General features: G+C 39.8%; 2 protein-coding genes across 3 annotated transcripts; both read right to left on the bottom strand.

The window, feature by feature from the left end:
- Positions 1 to 559: 559 nt before the first annotated feature.
- Positions 560 to 6,791, bottom strand: epor (erythropoietin receptor). Its single transcript, XM_027006644.2, has 8 exons — positions 6,556 to 6,791; positions 5,999 to 6,140; positions 5,742 to 5,914; positions 5,428 to 5,579; positions 4,270 to 4,423; positions 3,908 to 3,995; positions 3,606 to 3,693; positions 560 to 2,062 (listed from the first exon to the last, which is right to left on the bottom strand). The coding sequence occupies exons 1-8, from the start codon at positions 6,641 to 6,643 to the stop codon at positions 1,310 to 1,312; spliced, it is 1,638 nt and encodes a 545-aa protein (XP_026862445.2). The 5' UTR covers positions 6,644 to 6,791; the 3' UTR covers positions 560 to 1,309.
- A 1,178-nt stretch (positions 6,792 to 7,969) lies between these two features.
- On the bottom strand, positions 7,970 to 19,512 carry rab3db (RAB3D, member RAS oncogene family, b). 2 transcript variants are annotated; one of them, XM_027006638.2, is made up of 5 exons: positions 19,442 to 19,512; positions 16,398 to 16,637; positions 10,804 to 10,922; positions 10,560 to 10,684; positions 7,970 to 10,435 (listed from the first exon to the last, which is right to left on the bottom strand). In XM_027006638.2, exons 2-5 carry the CDS (start codon positions 16,635 to 16,637, stop codon positions 10,251 to 10,253), a joined length of 669 nt encoding a protein of 222 aa, XP_026862439.2. In that variant the 5' UTR covers positions 19,442 to 19,512; the 3' UTR covers positions 7,970 to 10,250. The 2 variants fall into 2 exon arrangements, with proteins under 2 accessions (XP_026862439.2, XP_035389298.1); XM_035533405.1 differs by lacking the exon at positions 19,442 to 19,512 and adding an exon at positions 16,900 to 16,969.
- Positions 19,513 to 19,691: the final 179 nt, after the last annotated feature.

The following is a 19,691-nucleotide window of genomic DNA, read 5'->3' on the forward strand; positions in this document are numbered from 1 at the left end:
CAATTTTTCAATTACAGATTAGCCTATTTATTAAAAGCAATAATGACAGCAAAACATGCCAGATGACTGGACACTGGATATTCAGAGATTTCTATTTATTTAGTAAATTTATGTTTCTTAGAAAGGTGTTGAGATGTGATGAGAAGAGGATGCAGGACTTGAAGCTGGTGTGTGTCAAATTGACTCGTAGGCCCCCTCTTGTATAAAGTAAATAGGATTTGGCCATTTCATAGGGTTCCCCACTGTAGGAATTATCCAAGAGCAGTAGGATATACTTGTCCCCTAATAAGAGGATGTATTGAGATGTTAGGAACAACATGTGTGCCCTTACTGATGTATTGTATAACAGATTGCATTGTAAATCAAAATCAAACTAACCAGCACTTAAAACTGCGTTCAAGATAGTTACCAAATTGCTTACCATTCCAAACTTTCATTTCATATGTACATTTTTCACAACAAATGTAAACACTTTTTAAGTACATTCTAAACTCAATAAGGTGGCTTACTTCTATGGGAAGTAGTGCATGAGGCTGTTCACTTTAGTTCTGTAGGTTACTGTGTATGGAACACGGGGTCAATTTGAGACACACTCAGCATTTGAAGGAGATTTGTGAAGTTTGGTTACATTGGTACAATAACAATAACAATAAAGATGCAAAACAAACTGATCTTGGACCTAACTTATAGAAGACAGGAGACAAAACATGCACAATTAAATACTCTTGTTGATTGTGTCTGCAAAGAATTTTGAAAGTTTGGTAGTTACATTTCAAAATAATTGTTACATCTCCATATATTTACAGAGGATAAGAAAAATATCTACAGTTTTTACAACAGTGGAACTTCTGTAATAAGAAGGATGACTAACAAAACACACACACACACCAAAACAACAAGAACAAAATAAGGCTGAAAATAAGGTTTATGGGGAAAGCAAATTTAATCAGCTTTCCACAATTTACATATTTAAACATGTATTTAAAAATCTATATTTTTAAAAGGTGGTTAGTTACATATGGTGTGCCGTACAGAATGTGAATTAGGTATTATTTAACTTCAACAGCTGCCAGAGGTATTTGTTTATCTATCTATCCATCTATGGCTTTGAACTCATTTTCCACTTCAGTTATCCCTTCAGTAAGCACTTATCCACTCAACAGTTCAGAATTTCAGAAACTTCACCAAATTCTGTTCTGTCCAAAAAGTCCATACAGGGCATTCCTAGACATGCCTTTCCAGCATGGTTTGGTGTGAGCACTTTTTAAAAAAAGTCTTTGTCCTTTCAATGTTCTACACAAGCTTTTGTTCAGAGCCAAGAGTGTATTGGTCGACCAGACAGTGGCTGCCTGAGACCAAGAATGTCATTCTTGTACTCGTTGGGATAGATGGTGCCTTTGCTCATGTTCACTGTCCTGCTGGAGCTCATTGGACTGTAGTCCATGGAGACACCAGAGTCAGCCACAGCCATGTAAGTGTACTCCAGCCCTTTAGGCACCCATGTGTGGTTTGGATACTCAAAGCTCGACTGCAAAGAGAGTCTTCCTGACCCAGAGCTTTGCTGGAGGGAGCCGAGATCAGAATGTGAGACAGCCAACAGTGAGGTTTCTCTGCTGGCAAACAGGGCCTGCAGAGGCAGCAATTCGTCCAGGGCGTCATTCCCTCGCCCTTCTCCCTCTGCCCGGGGATGTTGCGAATTCTGATTAAGTGTGACATATGTGTCTTGTGATTCAAGGAATGACTGAGTGAGGGCCTCTGGATGCTCCTGAAGAGTCCTCAGCTGCTCCATCAACCAGTGGGCATGAGAAGGTTCTTGCAATGTGTCTGTCAAATATGTGTCGATGCCCCTTGTGTCCAGCTGATTGACCACCTCTTCCATGGCCTCTGGCTGTTCTCTGAGGAAAGAAGCCACTCTCGTGGTGGGTGCTGGCCTCAGGGCATTTTTGTGACTTGGCAGAGGCGGTGCCACGCTGGCCTCAGACAGAACTTCTAGGGGAGATGGAAGCTCTTCATTGTACACGTGCACTACCCGGCTGTTGCCACTACTGTGGCCCAGCCACTTCTACAGAGGAAAATTAATGAAGGAAAATTTAATTAATTTCTTTATATATATATATATATATATATATATATATATATACACATATACATACACACACACACACACACATACATACAACATATACACACATATATACACATATATATAAATAAATAATATATATACACATACACACACCCACACACACCCACCCTCCCATTGGAAAATTACTGCATGGGTGATTACATTTCAGCTGGCAACAAGTTATTTAACCCTAATTGATGCAGTGAGTAGCTTCTCATTTGTTAAACAACCATGTCAAAAGACACATCCTATGGTCATGGAAAAGATGTTAATTTGTTTCAGAAGGGTCAAACTATTTGCATGCATCAAGCAGAGAAAACATCTAAGGAGATTAAGAACTGTCCAATGCATTATTAAAAAGTGGAAGGACAGTGGGGAAACATCATCTTCGAGGAAGGAATGTGGTTGGCAAAAAAATTTTGAATGATCATGATCGGCGATCACTTAAACGTGTGGTGAAATCAAATCGTAGAAAAACAACAGTAGAACTCAGGGATATGTTTGATAGTGAAAGTTAGAGCATTTCCACATGCACAATGCCAAGGCAACTCAACGGATTGGGACTAAACAGTTGCGTAGCCTTAAGAAAACCACTTGTCAGTGAGGCTACCTGGCAAAAACTTCAATTTGCTAGGGAACATAAAGATTGGACTCTGGAGCAATGGAAGAAGGTCATGCAGTCTGATGAGTCCAGATTTACCCTGTTCCAGAGTGATGGGCGCATCAGAGTAAGAAGAGAGGCGGCTGAAGTGATGCACCCATCATGCCTAGTGCCTACCATACAAGCCTGTGGGGGCAGTGCTATGATCTGGGGTTGTTGCAGTTGGTCAGGTCTAGGTTCAGCAACGTTATGTGCCCAAAGAATGAGGTCAGCTGCCCGAATATATTGAACAACCAGGTTATTCCATCATTGAATTTTTTCTTCCTTGATGGCACGGGTAGATTCCAAGATGACAATACCAGGATTCATCAGGCTCAAATTGTGAAAGAGTGGTTCAGGGAGCGTGAGACATCATTTTCACACATGGATTGGCCACCACAGAGTCCAGACCTGAATCCCATTGAGAATCTTTGGGATATGCTGAACAAGACTGTGCAGTGGTCCAAATCTTCCATTATCAATACAAGATCTTGGGGGGGTGGGGGGTGGAATTCATGCAACTCTGGACAGAAATAAATGTTGTGACATTGTAGAAGCTTGTGGAAACCATGCCACAGCGAATGCGTGCCGTAATCAAAGCTGTCCAACAAAATATTATGAGTGCGTGACCTTTTTTTTGGCCAGGCAGTGGATATTTTACTGACTTGTATCCTTTCACCAAGTTGTTGCTCCAAGTTTGTTTTTCATGTATAGTATAGCTGTTCATAGCACTTGAGAAACAGATTTGCATAGACAAATAACACTTTACTTACTTACCTAAACAGAAAACCATTTTACAAAGAACAAAATGTTAATATTACTGCACAAAACTGGCTGTACCTGGAAGTCTCCTTTGTAGACAGTGAAGAGACCTTGGAACTTGTGCTCAGGTGAAGGGATATCAGGCCATACTTTTTTTAACAGGAATCTGTAATGATTAATATGCACATTCTATCAGACATCCGGCTATGTAAACACACAAAGTCTTATACTGGAATATAATTCAAATGCACAGGGAGTGTAAATAGGTCTGTATGGTAGAAATGGTATAATTACTTCTACTATAAAAATATGAAGCTAATATGAATTTTATGTACCATATATGTTTGTGTGTGATGTTGGGTATTACATGTGTTACTGACTTGTGATAGGACAGAAGCACAGTGAGTGACAGCACCATAAGGATTAAGGTGATGATGAGAACTAATGCCACAATCAGGGGATCCATATCTGTTTAGAAGAAACAGAAGACTGTGGACACCATTTGTCTAAAAGCATACTAAGTGCAGTGGAAAATTATAAATATGCAACACTCAGAAATCTTCCAGTCAAAAGGGTCATCATATCAGAACTGCACAATTAGTCATCTGAATTATTATCGTACATTTCTGTATAGTAAATCAGGTAGCTATTGGTATGTCATTTATGTGATGAAAGGTATGTAGTCTTGGATTTGGTCATATGGTGAATAATTATCAAGATCAATTAGTTTTGAAAAACATACCAATTGGTACAGTAGTCCCAAACTCAGGGTCAGACCAAGCACTCCAGTAACCATTATATGTGATGCCGTCAGGTTTTACTCGGACCTGAACTTCATATTTGCTGCTTGGTTGAAGGCCACGCAGGGTCAGCCTTGTGTTCCCCATCACCACTTCCTGAAATGCAGAGCAAAAAACTGCACTGATATACAATTCCATGTACATTCAAAGTCAACACAAAAATGGCTTTAAGTTTTAAGTGTTTGTGTTTCTTAAACTAGAGAAGCAAAGATCATGAAAATCAGTGAGTCACAGTTGACATAACTTATCTAACAGCATGTTGTAAGGACTGTGTGTGTCTGTGTTTGTTTTTTGGGGTTACATGAACATGAAGATGAATCCATATTCTAACACCCCTGGAGCAACTAAAAGCTCTCGTCAATTACATTAACCTTTTTTTATAGAACTCACAAACTTAACAAAATTGTCTGTTTTCACCAGATTGCTCTTTGAAATGCTTCCGACAATAACCAAGAGAGGCCAACAATATGAAATCCATTAAAACGTGGCATGAGCAAACCCTGTGAACACCAGCATCTAGACAGAAACCAAGTGAGTAAAATGGACAAAACACACAAAAAAATGTAAGTGCTAGGAGGAAATAAACAGGATTACAAAAAAGCCACCAATGTTATTTCACTGATTCCTAAATTACAATCAACCTTCATGGTTCCTGCATGGGTGTATTAAAGCAAATCATATATCTGCTCAGCAACTGTAAGGTTCTAGTTCTGGACAGCTTTAGATAAACCTTTCTGTACATTATTTAGTTGCTTAAAAGGTTTCTGAACCTTGACAAGAACAAGGTCTTAAGTGCCTTGTTTTAAAGCCAGAACTGCAGTCGTCATTAGAGAAAGGTCCACTGAGCCTAAGTGGACCCCCAGCACCAAGTCAACCTCTCCGGTCTCTCTGGCCCCAGCACAGTTCATAGAGCGAAACACCAAGCCACTAAGCTATTACTGTATCTCTATGTTTTCAGATGGGCCATTATTATTTGGGATCAGGCTTTCCAGGTCTTACAAATCTGCTAAAACATGCTTTGCTCATCGGAGTCCACCTAATTGTAATTCAGCAATGTGTTTTTAGTGTGAGATGTTGAAAATGTGACTCTGCATGTGTACCGTCTTTCTGGCGCTCCCTTCCACCACATATCTGACCTCGTACATCATACTGTCATCCATGTACTTGAGGGCAGGAGGCAACCAGCTCACATTGAGCTGCCCTAGTTTCCCTGTGCTCACTACAGAGAGGTTAGCAGGAGGATCCAACAGGACTGAGGAAGAGAGAAAGCACATCAGTACCAAGGGATCCAAATTCTGTATTAGACAAGAGTGCCACCAAAGAGGACAAGTTTGTGTCAAGGTCACTTTGGGGTCTTGTGATAGCACTGGCTCTGCTGTGAAAACAAGCAGTGCTCAAAGCTCTGTGGACTCACAGACATGGTCAATGAGGAGACTGCGATTGTAGAGTTTCCGCCCCCCATGAAACACACACAGGTGGAGAGTCACAAAGAACTCGATCCGGGTCAGCCTGCAGACAAACAGTTTCCTACCACTAGCTCCCAGCATAGGCAGTTCAGATATGGCACACACACTGCTGTTTTCATTCCTAAACAAGGAGAAGAACTAATTACAAGGGTTCAACTTGACACTTTGGTACATGCTATGGACCCTTATATAAAGAATTACTTACTGGTATTGGTAGGTATAGGTAAATGTGTACTGATCAGAAGAACCATTTCTCTGCTCCTTTTCCTCCCAGAAGCAGGTTAAGTCCCTCATTCTCTCAGAAAAGCATTTAATGTTCTCTGGCTCATCACGCTGCAGTTGAGATACTGTTGAGTAATGAGGTTTTATTTACATCATTACTGTTTTTGCTCAAACAGGTGAACAATTACATTCTGAATTATTTTGCTATAAGCTTTACGAGCTACTGAACTCACATAAGCACAAGTTGCGGGAGAGGATGACGCACGTGTGCTATATTAACCCAATGTGTTCCATGTCTGTAGCGTATTAATGTATAATGGTAAATGTAATTTATTCCCGGAAGCACAAAATTAACAAAATATTCCGAGAACCCAAATTAATATCTAAAATGTATGTTACATATTAGTTACATAAAATCTAAAATACAATCAATTATGTTAAGGCAATTTTGCAGTTAGCCACGAGAGCATTCTGTTGCAAACAGGTGAAGTTTTGTTTTGCTTGTTTTGGTTTTTTATTTTAAAAAGGAATTCGCCCTACCTTTGCTTTCAAAGGTTTGCCCTGCGTTCGCAACCGAAGCCAAGCAAAGTATATAAACGATCAATATGTTTATCTTCTCGTTGGACATTGTTTGGTCTTCCCAAAACACAAAAACAATGCCGCTTTTTGTTAATCCGCATAACTATGCTTCCAGCAGCCAACGTTCCCCGTTAGAGTTGTTGTGCCTAGTACAGCTTGCTGTCCAGATACCGTGGATAGCGCGCCACTATTACGCGTGCATCACACCAGATAAGCACATTACGAGCGTGGAAATTGTTTACTCTTTTTTTTTCTTAATGCCGAGACTAGATGACAAGAAGTCGCTTAATTGCCGACGTTGTCTGTGGGAAGGGCTTAACGTCGAATATAAGTTTATTGATGTCAGCAGTTACAACTCGTTTTGTTATTGGATGACATGGCTTCGCATTACGAGTGTTTTGCGTTGTACGCTCAGTTTATTTTTCGAGCGTAGTCCACTGTGTAACCAGTTTATTAAAGAGATGTGTAAGGCACACATTTAGTAGCCTGCAATTTGAAAAAAAAGCACGGTTCAAGTGAACGAGTGACAACACGAGGAGACTCAAAAAACGATATAGGTAATTACCGAAAAGGTTTTACTGGTGGAGTTTCAGTAACCGGCCTTCTTATCAGTGGACAGCACCCGTTTTTTGCTCACAACGTGCGTTATCGGCATGTTCGGGGCTGTCTTTCGCGCATAGATAAAGTGTAATGTTTGCTAGCACATCCCAACGCAACCGCCCCAGTACTACCAAAATCTTTTATTGTTCTGTTTAGATATCACCGTTACTTCACACGGAAACGTGAAAATGCTGAGAAGCCGGCCCATGTCCGAGCTCAGTGGTTACGTAGTATAGAAGGCAATAGCAGGCGAACTTTTCGATCTTGTTTAAAAAAGGATCTGAACCGTGTGCCTCCACTTGATGTATTTTCTTAACTGTTGAACGGAATTTGAGATGAGGACCAGTTCACATGATGTACTACAGTTCTAATTTAGCAGACCTGTACACTACATCTGTCTAGAAGACTGGCACATACAGGCCTATGAACAGATATGCATTATTTCACGTCTTGTACACTCGAGTTCTGTAAGGCTCTCTCTCTTTTTTTTTTTCAGGACCTGCGGGTTACCGGTGGCTACCAGGAGAACATGTTGCAGGAAGCCCCTGTCGTGCACTTTTCTGGGTAGTTAGATAAAACTGTCGCATGGCAGATATGTGGTGTACAGTCATAAATCAGATGGTATCGGAGGAACTCTGCACCCGTGTTCCTCACCAGAGATGAGGGGGAAAGCCCAGCTAAGCATGTTGAGTGCATCTTCTCCTTACTCCCATTTTATTGCACTGTGAAAGTACTGCAACAACCAAACCCCCAAATCTCAACAAAGTCTTTATTTTGTAAACAGTGCATACATTTAATTCTATATTTCTTTAAAATATTCCAGGCCAGAAATACAACAGTCTTGTTTAAAACTTTGAGTATGAGTCAGAAAGGTGCTCTCATGCAGTAGTTTCCTCGTCAGCACACTCCTAGCAGTTATTGCAATGCTTCAAGAACACGTGTTGTGTCGTACTAGGAGACCACAATTAAGACAAAGAATCTTCAACACAGCCTTCAATACTACACGGACAACCCGTGCTTACAGATTACATGAGCAAACACAGTCACTGCATAAAATACATGCTGCTTCTTTATGTATGCAACTATATTTAAGCAGTACTAAGAATGTTACTACATGAAGAGAAAAGAAAGTGTGCAAACTGGTAAGGTACAAGACCAAATGACTAGTGTTAAAAAAGTGGATCACGTTTCTTACATCTTGTATGGGCACCAGAAGGGGCTTTATTTGACACAGTGTACATGGGATATTCAGACACATCCAGCCAAAGGCCAAATGAACCAAGCAGACAGTTGGCACTGTATATCACAGACAAAAAGGAAAGGGGTGGAGGCTGAACTGCGTGTGTTCTCTAGCTTCTGTCTAATCACTCTGACCAGGGTGAAATGGGGGTTTAATTTAGGCCATACAAGTGTCCTCACAATCAGGGAGCACTATACAACACAGATCTGTTTTGCTACAGGCTATAGCTGTATCTGTACCTCTTTCTGAACTGATAAGCTTGCTCTAGCCAAAAGAGTTCAATACAAATGTAAAGATGTCTACAGGCTGGGTCAATTTACACTGCAGGATGCATATTTCAGAGAGCATTCAGGTGTCTGAATGCAAAACCCACAAACCAGGAACACTACAGCTTTGCACATTAATGAAAGTTTGAAACATGTGCCTCTGTGCTATTGTGCTGTACACAGGTCAAAGAACAGTGGTAAGAAATGTGGAAAATTGGAAGGAAGAGGAAAGGGAGGCCCTCCGAGATTTACAAGAACAAAGAGGTTGACACATGACCTTGTCTTATCCCCTCCCACCCCAATTTTCACATGTAACCTTTAGCAAGTAGCTTCTAGCATACAGACCTCTCTTAGACACTACAGGGCAACTGCACTGTTGGTCTAAACAGAACATGCCCACTCAAAACAGGGTCAGACCTCTGGTCATGTTAGAGCATACCAAAGTGTTTGTTATACTGAACTTGGTTTTTATAATTAATCAACAAGACAAGTACACTGTGAATAGAATTAAATACAGCAGTGAGCTTGATTAGAAATGTTGAACAGCAAGAAAAGTTACAGTGTCAGAGTAATGGGTTCAGAACAGTGACTTAACGGTTATGTAACCATAGCCTATTATGAGTTATACCATTAGGAAAACTTGTGCATTTGAGCATAAATACTTAAACCATTCCAATTAGGAAAATATTTTGTTCCACATCAAATTATGTTTATCAAGTAAATTATTTGATGTGAAAAATCTAATCATTTTTCTGTTACTTCCTATTGACTTACATTGTGTACAGTTAAACCATTTACACTCTCTAGCACTAGCATGTGTACCTGAACACCAAAGCATTTGCAGTGTCTAAGGCTAAACACAGACAGTCACAGTACACTGGTCAGCACAGTGGCAATGACAGCTGAAGACTGCTAAACCACTGTTCTCCACAGCTGGTGCATATTCACCTGGGAGTGGGGGAGCTGGCCGGGAGATGGGTGGCTGAGGAAGGATGGCTTGGGGGAATGCATGGGAGTGACTATGCAGATGCTTATCTCTAACCTCTACCAGCTGCTGCATATCTTGGCCTGGTGTAGATGTTTTGTGGTTTGAATTTGTTCATGAGTTGCGGGGGGTACCTCCTGCAGTTCGAGTTGAAAGGAAATTAAGAATCTCTTGCCTTCCATTTGCTGTGTCCTCATTTGTCATTTTCACCAAGTGAATCCATGGGGGAGATTCACTTGGTGAACATATTCATCAAAAATGCATACTGACTGCTGTGTAGACTACTCCCATGTCATAACTTGTTTTAACAAATGAAAGCAGTTACAGTGTATTAGTTTTGTGGAAACAGTAATTTCGTGAAACACGGACTCCTCTTGTGTATAGTGAGCTCACAATTCTCTTGAAACTAAAGAAGGCCTAAAACTGTATCCCAAACCAAACATCTGTCTGCGTCTGCAGAGTTTAGCTCCAGGCTCCAAGCTGCCTTATCCAGTGTGCAGAGATGGGTATTGGGGGTAAGGGTGCAGTGTAGAAGGTGGAGCATAGGTAAGAATGGGGTGGTCTCTTAGCAGGCACAGCTGGTCTGTCCCATGGGAGACTCCTGTAGGTTGGGGTCTTTGTGGTTGGTGAGTGCACCATCATCTCCCTCCATGGCTTGATTCATCTTCTCACAGATAACATCCACCAAGCGCTCAAACACCTGCTTCACATTGATGTTGTCTTTGGCGCTGGCTTCGAAAAACTGGAATCCTTGGCAACATAGTAGTACATTTCATAGTAGTACAGACTGTGTGTAGTGCATACATTATCCTTTGCGCAAAGATGGGTGCTTTCTATTTTGTATCTGCTATGATGTGTGGGTGTTTGTCCTCACCTAGTTCCTCAGCAAGTCTCTGGCTGTCTTCGGTTGGAATGAGTCTGTCGTCCTCCATGTCGCACTTGTTTCCCACAAGGATTACCTGTGCATTGTCCCATGAGTATGTCTTAATTTGGGTAGCCCTGAAGGCCACACACACACACACACACACACACACACACACACACACTTTTAAGAAGCAATATTTTGTAAACATAGGGCTATACCTGTATCAGTTTCCCTTTCCTTTCTTTCCACTCACCAGTCTTGCACCGCATTAAAGGAGTCGTGGTTCGTGATGTCGTACATGAGCAGGAAGCCCATGGCTCCTCTGTAATAGGCTGTAGTGATGGTACGGTAGCGCTCTTGTCCTGCCGTGTCCTAATAAAAACCAACACAACACCAACATCAAATATTGCATAAATGGCCTGGTGCAATGTGACAGATCTGTAACTCCCAACGAGAGGAGACAACAGACTTGTGATGAGTCTCAGTCACCATCAAGAAGACTTACTGTGTTTACTGAGGTTAATTCAGTGTTCCAAATATGCAGTTGACAACAAGAAATGCTTGTCCCCGTGAAATGGAAGTTGTACAGTAGGGTGATTGCAATTCCTAACCTGCAGAGGGCAGCCATTTCTGAGTTTCCAGATTACACTGGCAAAAATGCAAGTTACACTTGCCATCTAGCATAATTGAAATAGGAGACTGAACCACAGAAAAACAGTAATAATCACTTAACTGACTTTATGAATACAGAACAAAAACAGGAAAGAGCAACTTGGAAATAAGTATTTGTATTTATTTCTAAGTATAGTTATTACATATGCAAACCACTGGTGTGAAAACATCTCAATGTCCTCTTTGTCTAAGAATTACTGAAATTCTGTTTCAGGAAGCCACCAGTCAAAGTTGAAATCCAAGCCAGCTGTGCCAAAAGCTTTTACAAAATGGAAGAGTTCAATTAATCAAACAGGTAAAGGGGTTAGGTTGGCAAGGCAACTATCCCACTGTCGAATGGAAATCTGGTTTGGCTCCCTCATTTGCATAAGAATCCTGACATCAGAGAGGGAGAGGAGAGGTTACCTGGGTAATTACAGAGTCTCAGGTTAGATATGTTCCATTAAATGTGTTTGTGTGCATCTCTCTCTCTCTCCGGCGTGGTTAACACACTAATTCTTAGTTTTAATGAATATAGATGATTTAATACAGTGCATGCTTCCTGAGCCATGTGCAGTGTTAGAAGGGGGGAAAAATAAATAAAACCATTTTCTCTCTCTCTCTCTCTCTCTCTCTCTCTCTCTCTCTCATATATAGATATATATAAATATAGGTATATAGCTCTATCTATCTATCTATCTATCTATCTACACACACACACACACCTCTCTCATTTTATATATATATCTATCTATCTATCTATACACACACCTCTCATTTTATTTATATATCTATCTATCTATCTATATATATCAAATTATTTTTATCTATCTATCTATCTATACACACACACACCTCTCTCTCTCATTTTATCTATCTATATCTATATATATCTCTATATCTATATAATACACATACATATATATCTATATATCTATATCTATCTATATCTAATTATTTTTTATCTATCTATACACACACACACACACCTCTCTCTCATTTTATATATATATATATATATATATATATATATATATATATATATATATATATATATATATAAAAAATGAGAGGTGTGTGTGTATAATATATATATATATATATATATATATATATATATATATATATATATATATATATATATATATATATATATATATATATATATATACACACACACCTCTCTCTTTTTACATATATATATCCATCTATCTATCTATCTATACATACACACACCTCCCTCTCTCATTATATATATATATATATATATATATATATATATATATATATATATATACATATATATATATATATATATATATATATATGTATATATATATATATATATATACATATATATATATATATATATATATATGTATATATATGTATATATATATATATATATATATATATTAAAAAATCATTATAGATAGAGATTTTATATATATAATGATCATTATAGATAGATAGAGATTATATATTATATAAAATCTCTATCTATCTATAATGATGATTTTATATATATATATATTTATCTATATAAAAATAAATAAATTATACATACATACACACATCCTGGCAAAAAAAAAAAAAAAAAAAAAAAAAAAAAAGTGTCGCCACCCGGATTTAACTAAGCAATTAGGTAAGAGCCTCCCATTGGATAATTACTGCATGGGTGATTATGTTTCAGCTGGCAACAAGTTATTTAACGCTAACTGATGCAGTGATTAGCTTCTCATTTGTTAAACAACCATGTCAAAAGACACACCCTGTTTTCATGGAAAAGATGTTAATATTTTTCAGAAGGGTCAAATTATTTGCATGCATCAAGCAGAGAAAACATCTAAGGAGATTAAGAACTGTCCAACGCATCTTCGAGGAAGGAATGTGGTTGGCAAAAAAATCTTGAATGATCGTGATCGGCGATCACTTAAACGTGTGGTGAAATCAAATCGTAGAAAAACAACAGTAGAACTCACGGATACGTTTGATAGTGAAAGTTAGAGCATTTCCACATGCACAATGCCAAGGGAACTCAAGGGATTGGGACTAAACAGCCATGTAGCCTTAAGAAAACCACTTGTCAGTGAGGCTAACCGGCAAAAACAGCTTCAATTTGCTAGGGAGCATAAAGATTGGACTCTGGTGCCATGGAAGAAGGTCATGCAGTCTGATGTGTCCAGATTTACCGTTCCAGAGTGATGGGTGCATCAGGGTAAGAAGAGAGGCGGCTGAAGTGATGCACCCATCATGCCTAGTGCCTACCATACAAGCCTGTGGGGGCAGTGCTATGATCTGGGGTTGTTGCAGTTGGTCAGGTCTAGGTTCAGCAACGTTATGTGCCCAAAGAATGAGGTCAGCTGCCCGAATATATTGAACAACCAGGTTATTCCATCATTGAATTTTTTCTTCCTTGATGGCACGGGTAGATTCCAAGATGACAATACCAGGATTCATTGGGCTCAAATTGTCAAAGAGTGGTTCAGGGAGCATGAGACATCATTTTCACACATGGATTGGCCACCAGAGTCCAGACCTGAACCCCATTCAGAATCTTTGGGATATGCTGGAGAAGACTTTGCACAGTGGTCCAAATCTCCCATCATCAATACAAGATCTTGGGGGGGAAAAATTGATGCAACTCTGGACAGAAATAAATGTTGTGACATATATATAAAAATAACATTAGTCATGACATTTGACTAAAATAAATTTAAACAAATTTAAAATTAAAAGTTCTACAAGTTGCATCAGCAATGTTTAAATAAACTGTGTGTAGAATGTTATTTGTTATTGAAGTTCCAGTATTTGGAGGTGCAGATGTTTCCTCAGAGTGCTTTTTTATTAGCTTACCAGAGAACAGCTAAGACAAAAAAGGAGGGACAAATGAATAGAAAAGGATGTTGGCAGTAAAGAAGCATCATGACAGAGAGGTCAATATTGTGAATGTCATCAGGGCTTTTTCAAATGTGTCATATCCTGTTTTTGCTGATGCAAAGCTTTGAAGTGTAAAGAGGTATGGAAGGTCTGCTCCAGGCACGGAGGCATGTCAGTGTGCAGAAGACACTCTTCCACAGAGCTGTACCCTTCTGTAGCATGCACTGTTATGCTTATGCATAAACCTACACCTATATTGTATCCTTAATAGCTATAAAAAAAAAATTAAATAAATAAAAAAAGGTCTCAGAGCAGTCTTGTTTTGCTGACACTTGCAGACAAAGGAACAACACACAGACAATGTCTATATAATAGACTCAAGGCTGAGAGTGGGATTTTTCAGTGAAATTATCTGAAATACAACAATAAAGCAGTCTGTTTAAGAAATACTTCATGCACACAATTACTCTGTATACTATCTGGAAAGCAAATAGAACGTGACAATGTCGATGGCTGAAAAGGTATAATTATGAGATGTTTTAAATTGAAACATCTAGGAAATTCTTCTGGCAAACTAAAAGCAAAATAAAAGGTCAGATAACTAATTATTAGCTACATCACTAATGACCCTCACCAGCTAAACTTATTGGAAGTGGGAGGAAACAAGCAGGGGCATGGCCCTTCCAGAAAGTAGGGTTGTGGCCATGCCAGGAAGCACTTCTTGCCCTCTTGAGGAACTGGCATGTGGCAAACAATGGACATTTCGGCTTTGGACAGATGCCACAGAGCGCATTAAAGAGACCCAAGCCCCAGTGAGTCCTCACTTCTTTTGCAGCTCAACACCCCACCCACCCCCAAGCTACACAAGCACAAATCAGTTTGTCTGCCTCTACGCAAACACACAGTGCCCTGTCTAATCTTCGAGCCATGCCTGTGGTGCCTCTGACAGGTATGAAGATTTATATGTGCCTGCGAAATGCTGTGCATTAGCAATGCAGTGGAGGTCAACAGAATAGAAGAGAGGAAAGGCCGAGTGGTGCACTGTAACAACCTTCACCTAGGTGGCTGAACCGAGGGAATTGCTGGCAGCTTAGATGTCTGGACTGTCAGAGGGAACCCAGTAACTGAGGGCACTCCCATACCTTGCTCACACTGCAAGTCTGCTGCATTGCACACTGAACTGGTGCTGCAAATTGTAACATTCTGAATTATGACAGCAAGGGATAATGTTCAGAACTAATGCAGTTTTGCTGACTGGATATATGAGTCCAGAGCAGAAATTGTACTCCAAAGCAGAGTAACAAAAGGTCAGGTTTCACATGTTTCCTTTACTAGATTCGCATCAAATATGTGATGGTGGGGGAAGGGGGAACCTACTTTTCAAAATGTTGGTTATACTACCAGTAGAAACCAATTCTAGAGACATCCTCCAAATAGCACCAGATTCTCAGTCCCTTCTCAGTCTATGTTCATTGATATGTTGTTTGGAATAGTTTGAAAAATCCCAGAAAATCCCTGAAAAATCGAGGTTTCTAGTGATTTCAGCAAACAGGTGAGAACTCACAGTAAATAAAACACCTTCATTGTCTTAGTTTGAGATGTAGACTGAGATTACAGGCAGTCAGAAAATGGTACACTATAGTGCACATATGCATTTTTAATTGCTTGTAATGCATTACCAAAATAATAAGATATTTTGTAATTATCTGAACAAATTACTTTTAAAATACTCTTAAGGTGAACTGTCTATACTGATTACACTTGTGGAGCCTTCAACCTTAACCTCTATCTAAAAAGGCCTGTAAACGGAACACCACCATTAATGGGTGCCGTTCAACCAGAAGTAGGCTTAATCTGTGTCCAGGAAGCCAAATAAATCAACTTTTATTTTCTCACCAGCAGCAAAGAGCTTTGCAAAATGCCTATCTATTTTGACATTACAGTGCAACCGTATCTTGGAAAAAGGTCTCCCAACAACTTTTTTTAATCTCAGTCTTTTTAAAATTAGTTTCCCAGACCCAGCATAAACCTAGATTTAAAGATTTTCCAATGATTATTCGACATTAGCAATGCAATTTAGTTACACCATAGACTTAACCCATGTTCAGGAAACTGGCCCTGGTCAGAAAAGCTGGAAAACACCACAGGTGATTCAGTATAAATTCTGCAGCTACTAGCAGAGACTGTACAAATGATTTATTTTAGTGGACTTTGCTTTTTTTAGTTCTGAAACTTGACTCAAGTGAAACTTTACACCAGCTCTAATGAATCTGAGTGAGTCAAGAAAAGGTCAGTAGTACCCAAAGTCATTCGTACCCAGATCTGTAGCTTGATGCGCTTGTTGTTCCGAAAGACCGTTTTGACCTTGAAATCGATGCCGACAGTGCTGACGAAGGCTGGGGTGAAAGAGTCGTCGGCATAGCGGAACAGGAAACTGGTTTTGCCCACACTGCTGTTACCGATGATGAGGAGTTTGAACATGTAATCAAAGTTTTGGTCCGCTGCATCCTTCTGAGTGGGCTGCTGCAGAAAGCGCGAGTCGCTCACCGATGCCATCTGGAGGAAAGGAGATGTTAGGAAACTGACAACATTTCCATGATCTACTAAATTGCATTTGTATCTCACATTTAAATATCCAAGTACATTTTAGTAAACCAAAACTACCCTGAATTATATTTCAAATCATAAAATCACATATCCCAATAGAAATGATCAACTACCATAAACCAGGCAACTAGATTCCATTCACAGCATATTAAGTACATTAACTGTACAAGACAAGCAACTTGTTGTCATCTAAAGGTAGATAGCTGGTTACCCTCTGAGGATAGCCTCCTGAGTCTGTCATCCCCAGAAAAATCTAAAGACCCAACTAACCACGAAGCTCAAAGTAGCAACCTGAAATCCTCCCATCCTCCCTCCCAATTCCCAACCAGTCAGAGCCATACAGCACTCCTCTAGCCTCTGGCGAGGAATGTCACCATGGCGACAGGCCCATGAACGAAACGCACAGACCCATTAGAGGATCAGCTGATTGCTCAGAGCACGACTCCTCTCCAGAGGTGCACATATTACTGCACACCAAAGAGCGAACACAAGCGCCCACAGTGACCACTGCACTGAGGGGAAGGCGAGCTCTTGTTTAAATTCTAACCATGAATGCATGCTTCTGGAAACAGGTTTGTGTCTCTGTGTGTGTGTGTGTGTGTGTGTGTGTGTGTGTGTAGAAGGGGTCTGGTGTCTGGAACATGCCTTTAACACTGGAGTGTACCTGTGAGTGGTTTCAAAAGATGAAGCAGAATACATGAAATGTCACCAACTCACCGAGGCAACTTTGTCAATACAACTTCAATAATGTTTTCAACTAGTTTTTTTGGACATAGATGGGTTCTGACGAACAGTTTTTACAGTTAAGACTTAGTGCTGAGCAACAACCATGAAATTCACATGTGGTTTACAGTGCAGAAGGTGCTGCCAAAGTTTAAGTACGAGAACAGCACAAAAGAAGTTTTGAAACACAGACTAAAGAGAAGCTCCTTTCTGATGTCATGCATACAAACTATCAAAAACACCATTTAACATCAAACTAATGCTTTATAAATTATAATATTATATAGTTACTAGTGATGTACAGATGTTGAATTTCTTGGGCTGATATGATAGCCGACACGGTGACTGAATTAGCAACCTTTTTGTGGATGACACCGGTAGTAATAACCAATAATTTTACCTTTAGGCATTTTAAATTGCCAAATTGCACAGGCCTCAATGAAACAGATGACAGAAATTCAAAATTACAATACTGAAACGATAAATTCTAAATTGTCTTTATCAACAAATAATATATCTTCTGCCAATATGTCATGCAGATAATTATATTAATTTTTTTTTCTAAATCCATGTACTTGTCTTGTTTGACTTTTTGTTAAACTTTATGTTGAACACAGATCTTGTAGTTAGAGAATGTGCTACTTTCTTAGCAGATTTCACCTTAAGCCTCCAAAGAAACTTAATGACATGAGTGTGGACAGCCTGCATCCATGGCCTCTGGGGCTTGAAAGCATAAACCAGCAGCAAATCCCTGCATGCACAACCCCAGATGACCACAGTAAGAGTTTCATTATCATGACTAATCAACAACAACAACAACAACAGTAATAAAAACACTACATTACCTCTGGTTTAATGTCCCTGTCATGAGTTGAACTTGTGGCAGATTTCTAACTATATTAAAACCATAAAGAATATACACTATTCAAAAGGACCAGAAACTGTTTTACTGTTTTATACCACTTAGGAAACTAGACTCCTAAGTGGCCACGTGTAGAAGGCCTCATGTTGTAGATTGGTGATGACCATCTCTGGCAAGTACAATACCTTCTGGCTATGGAGAGGGGGTAAGGACAAACCCATTTTCCAACAAGACCCTAAGTTTGTGACTAATCAGAGGGTGGCTTTCCTTTGGGAAAAACTGGCCCAGTAACCAATTTGTTCATTTTCATCTGCAAAGAAAGTGAATCAGGAACACAGCACATCTTTACTGGACATGCTCACTGTTAACAGGCTTTGGTGAAATTAAGACAAAGGTACCTGCACATCAGTGTCGCAGTAGCCTAAACCAAACTGATTTAAGAACGGCCTAAATTACCTCTGAAAAAACTGGCTTTTTTTTTTCCTTCTTTTTTTTAACCTGAGATGTTTATGAATTCCTCTTGGCCTATTCCGTAATGGTACCTTGTTCCTGCTAGCAAGCACATGCAATATCCATCTTGTAGCTGAGCAGCGTAGACGTGATTCACATCTGATAAACGCATCAGGGCGCAGGACGAGCGCATATATATATAAATATATAAACACCAATTTGTATTACAGATGTCTACATCAAATTCATCAGCTCCGTTAACTGTGTGCTGTAGCGTCATATCCTCGTCCTCCGCCTTCATTTTAGGGGTTTTAAAGTGGCCAACCCAGTGAACAAGCCGTGTTGCTTTTTAAAAATTAGCCGCTCAATAGTAATTACCAGACGAACACACTCTGTAGTAGTGTCTGCTTTTAGATGGTTTTGTTTTGATAGTGAACTAATGCAAGGGCGCCATGCGGAAGCTGAACAGGAACGCACTCCTCACCTGTATGTACAACATGCTCAGGTGGCCGGCTAACTTAAAGGTCACCTGTACAAGGCCTACCTTTTGCAGCTAAACTGCATGCATATTTTGTCAAAAACGCAATTTGGCAATATAGAGTTTGCACGCACATCTAGTAAACCGTACTCAAGCAGGGCTGTGGTGATTTATTATCCGCCTGCGACAGAGAAGCAGAACATAAAAAGTACAAACAAACAAAGTTTTCAGGAAACCTACCTCAGCCTAAGAAATCCAAAGACAAAATCCGTTTTTGTGCTTGCGTTTGAGCGACCGATGCTTCCTTTTTTTGGGGGGGGGGGGGCTGATTTGTGCGGCGCGAACTAGCTCCCGGATCTGAAGAGTAACTACTCCGACACACTGAGCTGCCAATTCCGTGTATCGAATCACAACTTGGCCCCACTACCAAGGTAGACTAAGACCGCAACGATATAGACGCAAATTCACAGGGCATAAGGTTTCAGTCAAA

This window comes from Electrophorus electricus, chromosome 1 (assembly GCF_013358815.1).
Source record: "Electrophorus electricus isolate fEleEle1 chromosome 1, fEleEle1.pri, whole genome shotgun sequence".
NCBI classification, from domain to species: Eukaryota; Metazoa; Chordata; class Actinopteri; order Gymnotiformes; family Gymnotidae; genus Electrophorus; species Electrophorus electricus.

Bases quoted from the DNA above. Each gene is read 5' to 3' on its own strand.
- epor (XM_027006644.2), bottom strand. From the start codon at position 6,643: ATGTCCAACGAGAAGATAAACATATTGATCGTTTATATACTTTGCTTG. The intron at 5,915-5,998 runs GTAAGTAATTCT...CTCCTTGTTTAG, and splicing joins ACCTATACCTACCAATACCA to GAATGAAAACAGCAGTGTGT. The intron at 5,580-5,741 runs GTGAGTCCACAG...TCTCTTCCTCAG, and splicing joins TCTCCTCATTGACCATGTCT to TCCTGTTGGATCCTCCTGCT.
- rab3db (XM_035533405.1), bottom strand. From the start codon at position 16,929: ATGACAGACTCAGGAGGCTATCCTCAGAGG. The intron at 16,638-16,899 runs GTAACCAGCTAT...CCTTTCCTCCAG, and splicing joins CAGGAGGCTATCCTCAGAGG to ATGGCATCGGTGAGCGACTC. The intron at 10,685-10,803 runs GTGAGTGGAAAG...TGTGGCCTTCAG, and splicing joins TTTAATGCGGTGCAAGACTG to GGCTACCCAAATTAAGACAT.